Source organism: Cyclopterus lumpus, chromosome 3, assembly GCF_009769545.1.
Source record: "Cyclopterus lumpus isolate fCycLum1 chromosome 3, fCycLum1.pri, whole genome shotgun sequence".
Classification (NCBI taxonomy): Eukaryota; Metazoa; Chordata; class Actinopteri; order Perciformes; family Cyclopteridae; genus Cyclopterus; species Cyclopterus lumpus.
The window spans coordinates 20,391,593-20,404,466 of NC_046968.1; the positions used below are offsets into that span (position 1 = coordinate 20,391,593).

Genomic DNA, 12,874 nt, shown 5'->3' on the forward strand with positions numbered 1-12,874 from the left:
GAAATTATTGTTGTGAAAATCTATACTTTTTTTTTACTTACACTCTAGTAACTAGTTAGTGTCTTCGTCCTCCTATTTTAAGTTAAATATGTATTTTGTTTTCTTTTACCGCATCTGTGTATATTCCTTAAGGAAACTCCATTACACTTTCTCAAAAACAAATAGGAAAAACAGCTTCTGTTGGTTCTCTGAGAACCAATCTTCTCTTTGGCTAGTGCTCACGTTTAAGTGCTGACCCCATATCCTCCACTCTTTCTAATGGGTAGTAGAATTGCCAAGCCAGATGTTATCTCACCCCGTATTACGTCAGGCAGGGCCAGAGGAATGATGGGTCGAGCAGCCACCACGTTACATTGTTGGGAAAAAGGAGGAGGAGGAGGGGGAAGGAAGGGCAAAGTCTGTGTGTGTGTGTGTGTGTGTCTGTGTGCGACTGACAACGGTAAAATAAAAAGTCTGCGTATGAGGATGACTGCAGTAAATTAAAAAGACAGTTTGTGATCCGATTTTTGCGTCTCTCGATACATTCATTTCCATAAACACATGGTGGTGCAGATGAACTTGGCCACACACACACACACACAACCAAACATAGTCGCCCATCAACACAACTTTGAGCATCCTACATTGTTGAACCCAGGGAGTTGGAAAGGGTCTGGGTTATATTTCTGACAGTAAAGTAATCATAAAAACTGTAGCTCAGAGAGGAAGAGGGAGGGAGGGAGCGAGGAAGTGGAGTGTGTATGTGTTTTTGGCAGGAGCTATGAAGTATTCAATTATTTTCTTCTTTCTGGTTACAGGTTTGCAGAGCACAGTCCTGCTTCATTTGCATCATTAACACTTTGTTTAATTGGGACAACGACACCAGAGGTTTTTTTAAAAGCATTCTTCCACAGCCAATGAAAGACACTGATTAGGTCACTATTTCAATGAACAAGGGGGCACTGGAGAGTCAACGACCTGTAGTGTACAATTACAAGGTAATGATAACAAAGGGCAGGCTACAGAGTAAAATGTTTTCGGGATCAGAATGCAAAACAAACAATGGAGAATGTTTAACTTGCCCCTGATCACTTTTTTTGACAATAACAATTGACAATTGTCGGAGATCCACATTGGCTGATACAGATTGTTTCTGTTGTCTTGTTTATTTACAGCAGCTGGTAAATAAGGCTCCAGACTATGTTATTTCAGCATCGGCCCAAAAATACTTTCAACAACTCTGAAGTCTGAAATTCAAGAGTGAAGGTAACCTAAGGAATCCATTGCTACCAACTATTTCATGCTAGCTTGTTGGGAAGGTGGCTAAATAATGCTCCGAAGTTGGGCCAAATGTAGGCGAGGGCAAAACTTGCAAGGCCATATCCACAGAGGCTGTTTGCTTCCCCTCTCATTTCAAGATATCTAAATGAAAGTGGGTTCCATGGAAACCCACCAGTCTCCCCTTTGCAGACATGCCACTACTTCCATGCAGTTGTGGGCTAAAACAAGTTTGAGCGTCCGTGTATATTGAAGAAAAGGAGTTTTTGAGCAGTTTCTTGAACAGCAGTGCTCGCCATCAAATTGCTGGAAATTCAATTCTTGCCGAAATGGTTTTGATACTAAACCACTGCTATGGTGTCCCTCAAGATTTTGGTATTTTAATGTCATATTTACATTATTAGGTACACTTTCAAAGCAAACTTTGTCGAACTCATATCCAAACTTGTCCATGTTGTGAGAAGAAAAAAGTGGGTCATCTATCAAATTGCTTTGTGTGGAAACACCCGTTGTAGATTTATTTCGTGGGGAAGACTCGGTCTGAATAGCAAAAACACAGTTTTTCTACCATGTTTTGGGTTCCATGTTTCTTTAGTTCACATGGTAAACGTTAGTTTGTGGCCCACAGTTTGAGTTGGATTAGGTTTTTAAAATGAATGTATGCTGTTCTTTTGGAAATGAGTTTCAAAAGAAGTGCGAGGCCTGTGTTGTTGGGAGAGGTTTTGTGTGTAGTGCATTAGTCACAGTTGGTGGTGTGTCCTCAGTCGACAACTAGGTATATATCATTGAGGCCTCTGCCCATCCACTAATCCTCTCCCACACCCCCGCCTCCCTTGTCTCTTTCTCCCCAGCCTAAGTATAATATCTAGTTGGTCTCAGACACATTCATCCGTCCTCCGAGTGGCTTCTTACAGATTAACCGTGGATGGAGTTTTGGAGGGTGCCACCTCTCACTGATCACTCATCTTTTAACTCGGGTCAATCTGTCTGGTAACGTCAACGCTGTAGACTTTGAGACTCGTATGGAAATCTTCTTTTGGGAGACGGAGACCGAGAGAAGTACAGTGATTTGTTGCCGATGATCCAGTGCTCAGGGGAAGCTGTGGCGACTGTGGTTTGTCCGGGAGATGCATGAAGGAGCCTTGGCATGTTTCTGTACAAAGCCCTTAAACACAGAGATGAAGAGGAGTACATCAAGGTACAGGCTCAGTGGCTCGGTGTCACTGGTCAAGCGGTGGGATGACCTGTTGGTGAAGATGTTTCCGTAAAAAACACCATTTGTTGTAGGCAGCATAGAACCAGGGTCACTATGGTTGGGAGTCTTGGCACCAGAGACTAGAGACTTTTAGGAGAGATGATGATTTAAATTTAGACTACATGGAAATGTTGACTAGTGAGGATCATTTGCTGCAGCAGAAAATGACTTGCTGGTAACTGCTTGGTCCACAACATGTCCATCCCTGGTTGTTGTAATACTGTTGTTTGAGTTTCACGAATAGTTGAAACGCTTTGGTGGGAAGCAGGTGACGGTGTTTGCAGGTTTCCCTCTTTTGTGCTTGGAGGGATTAATGGTGCTAATCGCTCTGAGCCGTACTGGTGGGAACAATAAGGCATGAGGCATTTAATTGAAAATTCCTGGGACATAAATCCTTGTTTTAAAGGAATAGTGACGCAGAATTATATTTGATTGCGGTTTATACAATTGGCAGGCACCTGTAGCTGATGTGCCTCCTGAACTAAAGTTATCATCATTGTTCATATTTTATTTTTGGATTATTTAAACTTCTAATCCCTTTTGATTTTCAGAGACTAAATCCTGGATTAAGAGGTTACAATCCCCCCTTTTAGGAGGATGTTCTATTATTTTCAGAGAAACCTGACAGTTTATCACTTTTGATTTATCCCCATGTTTTTTTTCTTTTCTTGCATTCTTTGTCTTTGTGAAACTACAATGGATATAATGTCGGCACTCTTTGTAGGAGCACTCAATAGCTACACAAATGAGCAGGACAGTCTCTTTTAGCAGATTATTTAAATGCAAAGATAATAAAGCTGTGAACACAAATGAGGAACATCAGTCCACTGCTCACAATATGAAACTGTTTCTCTTTATTCGCAGTCCCAGAAACCCTGGATAGAAAGCACTTTCACCAAGCGGGAATGTGTGTACATACTTCCAGTGTCAAAGGACCCCCACAGGTATGTGCTTAGAGCTACTGTAGTGTGCCTTGTGTTGATAACCATAGAAACGATGTAATTGCACGGTATGTGTGTTAAAGTAGGCCCAAACCCTAACCACTACTCTCCAAAGAGTAAATGAGTCTGTTTCCACATAATCTTCATGTATATGTCTGTCACTGTAATTACAGCGTTAAGTGAGGGGGAACACCAGTGATGCACCTGTGTGTTATATCTTCTTAGAGTGGGATTTTCTTTCTTTTTTTCTCATCTGTCAGCTATTTTAAGAAGAGTTCTTTTTTTGGAATTATTGGATTCAATTAAGTCCATTTCATGTTTACTGTTAAATTTGTGTAATACTTTTTGTTTTATTGTAAAAATAATGTGTGTAATAATGTGAAGCAGGATTTTCCTGCAGACTTACTGGAATCTTACAAAGCCGTGTTGTATGGAGAAGGCTTCTTATTGACTTTGCATGCAGACCACTGATTCACAATGTACCATGTTCATGGGAAGCACGCACAAAATATCTAAATTAAAGGTACAGCAGCTGGTGTACAATTCATCCAGCTATAAAGAAACGGGCAAAGAAGAAATTAACATTTTGTTTGTCAAATGTTAATTGATCTTGATTTTTTTTAAAAACTTTTAAATAAACGTATGTTTATTTGAACTACCTCTTTGTGTGTAAGCCATTCCTGTTTTTTAGTTACACTTTCAAGAAATCACAGTCCTTCTTGTAAACTCACAATGATGCTTGGTTACTCCTGTGTTTTCTTTTACATCAATTATTTGCCACTGGGTTTTCTTTGCTAACTACAGTACGTGCTGCTGCTCAAAGATGATTCAAAGGTGTTGGTGAACATGGACACATTGAACAGGCCTGCATGTGACTGATGAAAGTGAGAGTCCCCTTGGCATGTTTCACAACCCGCTCATGGTTAAAGGCCAACCTGGGCTGCCTGCCCAGCTGACAGATAACCTTCCATAATGTCCTCAAACTTTGTCTTCCGAGGGGAGAGATCAGACCTTCATAACTGTCTTTGTCTTTTCAAACAGACTCCACATTTTAGTGGTTTGTATTTATTAAAACTAAAATCAATGAGTAATTATTTTTTGTGAAATACTTTCCAGATGCCTTCCAGGATGCCAGATTTGCCAACAGCTAGTCCGGTAGGTATTTGTTTGATATTTGTTCCCTTCTTTCTTTGTTACCTGTCAGGATTAGTCTAAGAGAATCTATGTTAACCACGTACTTTACACCAGAAAGGGCATGCGGGCCAATTATTTTATAGTTTAATACCACGGAAACAATTGACCTCCTGGCTTTATGTCAAGATGCACAATCTCACCGAAGGTATTTAAAGGAGGTGTGGAAACTACAAAGCTGAAGTTGGTCATTAATTATAATAATAATACATCGAAGAGCAACAATAACAGTGAAGCTCTTTAAAGTCAGTCACGCCTTGTTATCATGGTTGTTTGTGAGGATAATGTTTTTAAAAATTTTTCTTCACATTATATTTCCGGGATGTATTATAAGGAAATAGATTGGGAGTTTTATGTTGAGTCGCAAAGCTTCGTCCCGTAACTACAAGCTACCCGGTTCCATCCCCGCTCTCCCCATAGTTGCATGTTGAAGTGTCCTTGAGCAAGACACTGAACCCCCAGTTGCTCCCCGGGCGTAGCCCACTGCTCCTTAATAACTAAGGATGGGTCAAATGCAGAGAAGAATTTCCCCACGGGGATCAATAAAAGTGTACATTTTGTTCTATTTCTTTCTTTTCTTGGAGTAAACATTCATATTCGATACTTAATATTTCAAACAAAGACAGAGAAAGTCAAAATAGTAAAGCCACTCACTTATAAAGCACAAAATACATTAAACACATAATGCAGATCCATATCATAAAAGCACACAACTAATGGGTAACATATACCAACAGATAAGAACATTTTATTAGAACCAACATCCGATGACTCACACTATTATGTCAATGAAATATAATTTTCACCTTAAGATGCTGCTGTGGACGGCTGGTGCGGCAGCACGTTGGCTTCACAGCCAGCTTGGCCACGAAGTACTCGGACGTGAAGCTGGGTGAAAACTCCAACCTGTCCATGCCCGAGCTGGAGGAGTGGTCGGTGGAAAAACACACGGAGGCGAGCCCCAGTGATGCCTATGGTGTCATCAATTTCCAGGGAGGGTCTCACTCGTACAGAGCCAAGGTAGGATGGCAGATTCTTCTCTGCTGGAGGGCATGCTGTTCATGAAAAGTGTGATGTGGTTATAAAACAGTCTTACACAGTATTTGAAGGTGTTTTCTTTAATGTAGATGTGCGATGACTCATTGTGAACACTATTTACACACATGTAACCCGGTGTGGTAATGTTATTATGCTTATATATTATGTTCATATGCTATTGTTAACCACCAGACACAAAATAGTGAAAAGGATCATGGGAAAAGTCCCAGTCTTTATTACTGGTTATTATTATTATTATTATTATTTTTATTTTTTTTTTAATGTTATTGATCAATCATTTGGTAATCATTCAACCAAACATTGTTACGCTAACATGCTTTTCTTGTGTCTGTGCAAACGTGGGCAGTATGTGCGTTTGTCCCACGACTCGCGGCCTGAGAGCATCCTGCGGCTGATGCTGAAGGAGTGGCATATGGAGCTTCCTAAGATCCTGATCTCTGTCCATGGAGGAGTTCAAAACTTTGAGCTTCACCCGCGCCTCAAGCAAGTGGTGGGCAAAGGCCTCGTCAAAGCTGCCGTCACCACCGGGGCCTGGATCCTCACCGGAGGGGTCAACACAGGTTTGTAGTCAGGGAGAGAATATTTTAGTCTCGGCTGAAACACAGCTTAGTGTAATAAAGAATTGTTATTGAATAGACATGGCAGCTAAATAACACTTACTTTCCACCCCTGTTTACTTGCATATTCTTTAAAGGAACACACAGACAATCTTATATTATACTCAAACCTGCACAAACACACACACCATCAGAGGGTGATGCGCTGATGTAGCAGACGTTGTAATACCGGGCTCTAAGCGTGTCATTTGGCTGTGTGTCGTGGCCGAGGTGTGTCTGCAGCCACAGCGCGGCGTTAAGATGGTGTGGTCTGATCATGGTGTTTAAATCATTACTCACAGGGTCAATTACCCAGACCAGTGATTACTCCTAATGCCTCTGGCAGCCTGACCAGTTGGGATGGTCTCCTGGATCACAAATTACTGCTGAATCCATGAGATCCATTAGCTGAGGATTGTGGTCCACAAACAACCCGGGACTAATGTACTTGTTGAGAACTTGCGGCATTTTGGTACCAGAAGGCTGAGTGTCTTGGCTATTTTCTTGCACGTTAATGGAATCTACACCATCTAGCACACTTGTACTTGCCGGAGATCAAAATTGTACTGGTCATGGACTTAAAGCAAAATATATTTGTTAAGGGGAATTAACTTTTATTGATTGTTTAATTTATCCTTCTTAAAGGTGTAGCGAAGCATGTGGGAGACGCTCTCAAAGAACACTGTTCAAGATCATCAAAGAAAATTTGCACTATCGGGATCGCACCCTGGGGAGTCATTGAAAACCGAAACGATCTCATTGGCAGAGACGTAAGATACAACTCTTATAATCTGCTTTGTTATTATCTCAAAAGTTCTTCATATTTTGACAAGTCCTAAGATACTTAATAACCTCTCAATTGATTTTAATCTTGAGTCTGTTCATGGCGGGATAGATTTCGTCAACGATTGGATGTTTTTATAAAAGAAACTGAAGTTATTTTTATTCTCTTTCTTAACTAAACTCTCCTGTCCACGCTGCAGATTATCGCTCCGTACCAGACGCTGCTGAACCCTCTCAGCAAACTAAATGTTCTCAACAATCTGCATTCCCATTTCCTCCTGGTGGATGATGGGACAGTGGGCAAGTACGGCGCTGAGGTCCAACTGCGTCGGGACCTGGAGAAGCACATCAACCTCCAAAGAATACATGCACGTAAGAAAAACTGTAACTTGACTAAAGCAAGAGATCGTTGATGATAACTTTAGATCTAGAAAAGATGTCACTACAGTATCTCAGAAGAAGAGCCCAAGACTTTGTTTGTGTAAACTCATCTAGTGAAAATGCCACATGTGGCCCATTAAAGTATTGCAATACATGGCATCATATAAAGTTTGTATTTGTCAGGGGCTTTAAAGAAAGGTTCTCCACAGTGTGTTGTACGACATTTAAAATGTGTGCCAGTGCCTCAAATCCAAGCTAATAGAGTTAAATTCTATGTTACGCTTACAAAATACTATAAGTGCAGATATGTGGAGTGTATACTGAGGTGGGAATACCAATTTGGTTCGGGTTAAATCCGATGCTGTCACATAAGCTGTTAGGATGTTTAATTTCGGAAAGTTATCCATCAGTTGTAGGTCAAAAGAAATCCAAATAATAATTTGCATAGCTTTTTCACCAGTTAAGTAATATGTGTCTTGGGTTTAGGTGCAACCGATAAAAGTTGACAGATACCAGGAAAACTACCTTTGAGCGGTTATTTGGAATCATTGACACCTATATCAAACATTATGTATAATAGTAAGAAATCATCATCTAAACCGCTTATGAACTGTCACTTAGGTGGAGCTGTATTAGGGGAATAACACTGAAGCTGAATATAATAATGTAACATAAACCAAAACATTAAGCTCAGTCTTCGTCCTTCTTCTTGTAGGAATTGGTCAGGGTGTTCCCGTTGTGGCCCTGATCTTTGAGGGGGGTCCCAATGTGATCCTGACTGTGCTGGACTACCTTCAGGAGAGCCCTCCTGTCCCAGTGGTGGTGTGTGAGGGGACCGGCCGTGCTGCTGACATTTTGGCCTACGTACACAAGCAGACCGAGGAGGGAGGGTATGACACACACACACACACAGACACACAAAGGACGGGTGGGCGGGGAAAGGAAATGACAACCGTGGTTGGCGTTCCAAAGCTAAATCTTTTCAAAAACAGTTTTAATGTTGTTGTTGTCGTTGTGTAATCACAATATAAATGGTCAGATGATTGGAAAGAAAGGAATGAATGGAGAAACAGTAGTATTAATTAGGAAGGAGTTACCCAGAGAGAATTAATCAAAATCAAGGTTTCAGCAGGTGTTTTGCAGTATGATGCTGTTAGGGATGAATCCTCTACTCTGCCACAAGCCAACCCAGTCTGTTATAAGGGAGTTGAAAATAGTTGAACTTGTTACAGTGCATTTAAAAGTAATCTGCTGACGGACTTAATTACTTGTAATTATTTACTGCTGTATTTAGTTTGTTTTTATAGTTGAACTATCTTGGAAGCATATAATGTACATACTACAGGAGAAGAACATAGCAATATCTGGCCTCACATGCACTGCCTACACAGGAGTGTAGGTGCAGTTTATTACTCTAAGCTATATTTTAAGTGTTTTAAAGCTGTGTGCGTTTGAGCAGTGTGACCGTAACCATCTTGTACTGTAACGTCTACAGGAGTCTTCCCGATGGAGTGGAGACTGACATCATCGCAACCATCAAGAAAACCTTCAACTTCAGCCAGAGTGATGCCATCCACCTCTTTCAGACTCTGATGGAGTGCATGAAAAGCAAAGAATTGGTACATTCATGTAAAAATGTTTTTATCGTGTTCATACACCTCTTATCCTTCAGTTTTTATTTATTTACTCCCATTTAAAATTTGTGATTAACGTGCAGAGATCAAGAGTCGTGTATTACAATTCCTGGAAACCGAACAAGAAATAAGAGGAAATAGAGCAGCGTTCAAGAAAATGAGCCAATTGAAGCACTGCCACATAAACTACTTTGATTGTCCCACTGTTAGTTTTCAAAAAGTGATGTATCACAAATTCTTGACATCTGGATAATTGCCTGTGGGAACATGTTGATAAGTGCTATCATATTTCTTGGAAAACAGATCACTGTGTTTCACATCAGCTCCGACGAGCACCAGGACATTGATGTAGCCATTCTGAGGGCCTTACTCCAAGGTTAGTAGATGACTTCTCTCTGAACCTGTTTGCTTCAGCTTCTTTAACAAAGGAACTGAGTCACATGAAGTTGATTCAGTCTATTCATATGCTGAGTTTGTTGGCAATGGGAGATAAAGATTTCAAGACTTTGTAATGTTGTCATTGTGATAAAGATATGCTTTGAGAGCAGCGTTCCACCCTGTGTGCCCTTCTCTTTGTGTTGATGAGGAGATCATGTTGCTCACATTCACAGGGCCTCCCTATTCCAACTGAGCTGCATGTCTCAGTCGTATTCCTCTTCTCTACACTTGGTTGCAATGCGGTTAGAAGAAAAAGACCCACTTAATGATCTCTTTTTTTAAAACTCTGACAAGCCGTTGTGTGAACAAAGGCATTCTTCATCTCAAGTATGTAACACATTGTTCACCTGAAAGAAGTTTTGCACTGAATGTAGCTGGGTGCAGACATTCTTGTAATTCAAGTTTATTTAGACAAAAGAGGGTGACTGACTTAAACTGGTTCTGACAAACAGACTAAATGAAAAGGCCCACTCAGGCAAATATTTGTCTCCCTAAGGCGCAGTCTTCCTGGTGAAACAGTAACTCATCCTCAAAAGGACCCACGAGTACAAAAGCTCTCAGGCCTATTAAAGAATACAGAGTGCTGCTTTAAGACCGTTCTCTCTTTAACTGCGATTCAATTAATTTAGCAGGCTGGATGTTAAATGGGAAGTTTGAAAGAGTTACACGAAATGCCATCACTGTTGTTTAATGCTGAATACATCCTCTTTTCTGCAAGTGGATTTTTTTAAAGACAGCCTACCTGAGATCTCAGGGTATCTGGAGTTCAATAGTCATTTCAGTCCAATCAAATGCCCACTGAGTTTCAGTTTTGACAGCCACACAATCAATTCCGTGTACAGTGATAGTGATTTGATTCAGATGGTTCCTCGAGGACAATAAAGCAGATTAGTGTGGAAGAGAGCAGTAGACTGAATTAGGATTTACTTTGTAGTCTAATCTGCTGCATTGCTGTATTAGTATGTAATTGACTGTATTACTGCCCTGGCCCTGCTCTACTAACCCCCTCTAATCCTGCTAGCTGGCTAACAGGAAATACACAGTTAATAAGGCTTTAGTGTCCTGGGAATTAATATGTGTGTCTGTGATGTTTACACCCGGCTGTACCTGCTTATTTCAGGCACAAACGCATCAGCCTTCGATCAGCTGGTCCTGACACTGGCCTGGGACCGGGTAGACATAGCCAAGAATCATGTATTTGTGTATGGACAGCAGCTCCTGGTACGTATGCGTGTTTATTGTCTATGTATATGTGTGTGTTTTTGTTCATGGATGTTGATTTTAGCGCAGCGCCAGCTCCAATTCATTGAACTCGCCCAAAATGACTCCCAGAACCTCTGCTTACCACAATATGCAGTCTGGGGAGCCGGGGGACTGGTCTCGGGCAGGCTGCCATATACTGCTTGTCTTGACTGCAACATGATCCCTATTACAAATGTCTTTATAAGCTGCCCTTAGTGCTTATGTTTATTTTGAAACTTGGGGGAATCCTGGCATTTGCGTGAATGATAGGATGGATGATATTTAATTTGTTTTTTTTGTAATGGACATATTTTTGGTCTCTTCTCTCGCTAAAGGTGAGCTCTCTGGAGCAAGCAATGCTGGATGCACTCGTGATGGACAGGGTGGATTTTGTCAAGTTGCTCATAGAAAATGGCGTGAGCATGCATCGATTCCTGACAATCAGTCGGTTAGAGGAGCTCTACAACACGGTAACATTATGAAACGCCTACTAGCCACTGAGTAACAGAGATAGCTTGTGTGTCAACAACATATACATGAATGTTTTTTTATCTTCAATTTTAGAAACAACTTCCCAACAACCCAACTCTCCTCCACCTGGTTAGAGATGTCAAACAGGTATAGTCTGTGTGCAAAGTATAGTTTATCAGTTGATGTTGAACCAGTGCTCATTCTCCCCCACTATGTGTCCTTGCAGAGCCATCTGCCTCCAAACTACAAGATCACTTTGATTGATGTGGGCCTGGTAATTGAGTTCCTGATGGGTGGGACTTACAGGTGCAACTACACCAGGAAACGCTTCCGAATCATTTACAACAATCTCCATGGCAACAATAGGGTGAGTTTTAACTTGGGTTGATATTTAAAAACTCTGGCCTGTGTTTTAACTTTATTTAAAGTGGTACGATGCACTGGAGTTAAAACCTGGCATGAAGTGTGGATGTAGTAAAAAAAAAAAAAGAAACTATCTACAGTTCATGTACAGTATTGTATTACTGATGTGAGGCCCGAAACTGTTATTTAATGCATTATGAACTATAGTAAAAGTTAGCAGAGTAAAATCAACTGAAAATGTATTCATGTTCCGCACAGAGGTCGGGGCGCCACACTGCGGGTCCTGGTTTGAGAAAAAGTCACGAGGCTTTTAGCATGCAGGCTGACAAAAAAGAGAAGACGAGGCACAACCACTTCATCAAAACTGCACAGCCATACAAACCGAAGGTAAATATTTCAATCAAAGGTACAAGACTTCCATTAGACTGTAACATCCCACATCTCTAAAAATGAAAAGGTCCAGTGATAAAGATATGTTAAATTGGGGGAAAGTTAAGTCAGTCACTCCTCTCACCTCTGCTTCCCTCTCCTCTCAGCTTGAATCTTCCATCGAGCAGAACAAAAAGAGAAGCAAAGAAGAGATTGTGGACATAGATGACCCAGAGACGCGGCGGTTTCCCTACCCTTTCAATGAGCTGCTGGTGTGGGCTGTGCTGTTGAAGAGGCAGAAAATGTCCCTCTTCTTCTGGCAGCACGGCGAGGAGAACATGGCAAAGGCACTGGTGGCTTGTAAGCTTTGCCGATCCATGGGCTACGAGGCCAAGAAGAGCGACGTGGTGGACGACACCTCAGAGGAGCTCAAGGAGTACTCAAAGTACGTTTTTCTATGGCTTTGATTCATGTCAGGGTGGCATCTTTGTAAAAGGAGAAGGTAAGGACTAATCCAACTGTGCTGACGTATTTCAGTGAGTTTGGGACGTTAGCAGTGGACCTGCTGGAGGAGTCGTTCAGGCAGGATGAGACCATGGCCATGAAGCTGCTCACCTACGAGCTAAAAAACTGGAGCAACTCCACCTGTTTGAAGTTGGCTGTCTCCTCCCACCTACGGCCCTTTGTGGCTCATACCTGCACCCAGTTTCTGCTGTCAGACATGTGGATGGGACGGCTGAACATGCGCAAGAACTCCTGGTACAAGGTTCATGTTCCATTTAGATTTTTATTTTTGGTAACAAACGAGATATATACACACACACATACATGACAATGTAAAGTATTAGTATATGTGCAGCTTAATACAAATATTAAACCATGATGTAGTCGTTT

General features: G+C 41.3%; 1 protein-coding gene across 3 annotated transcripts in view; it reads left to right on the plus strand.

The window, feature by feature from the left end:
• The window catches only part of trpm7 (transient receptor potential cation channel, subfamily M, member 7), a 33,575-nt gene that overhangs the window by 3,868 nt on the left and 16,833 nt on the right, over window positions 1–12,874 (plus strand). For 2 of the 3 annotated variants that reach the window (XM_034558468.1, XM_034558477.1), the window contains exons 2-17: window positions 3,377–3,456; window positions 4,570–4,608; window positions 5,457–5,664; window positions 6,050–6,263; window positions 6,945–7,069; window positions 7,283–7,454; window positions 8,179–8,353; window positions 8,959–9,082; window positions 9,401–9,473; window positions 10,656–10,756; window positions 11,113–11,247; window positions 11,342–11,395; window positions 11,475–11,615; window positions 11,870–11,998; window positions 12,148–12,425; window positions 12,518–12,746. In XM_034558468.1, the coding sequence (XP_034414359.1) occupies window positions 3,377–3,456; window positions 4,570–4,608; window positions 5,457–5,664; window positions 6,050–6,263; window positions 6,945–7,069; window positions 7,283–7,454; window positions 8,179–8,353; window positions 8,959–9,082; window positions 9,401–9,473; window positions 10,656–10,756; window positions 11,113–11,247; window positions 11,342–11,395; window positions 11,475–11,615; window positions 11,870–11,998; window positions 12,148–12,425; window positions 12,518–12,746 (2,277 nt within the window). The remainder of the gene's footprint in view (window positions 1–3,376; window positions 3,457–4,569; window positions 4,609–5,456; window positions 5,665–6,049; window positions 6,264–6,944; window positions 7,070–7,282; window positions 7,455–8,178; window positions 8,354–8,958; window positions 9,083–9,400; window positions 9,474–10,655; window positions 10,757–11,112; window positions 11,248–11,341; window positions 11,396–11,474; window positions 11,616–11,869; window positions 11,999–12,147; window positions 12,426–12,517; window positions 12,747–12,874) is intronic. The other variant, XM_034558485.1, reaches the window with a different exon arrangement.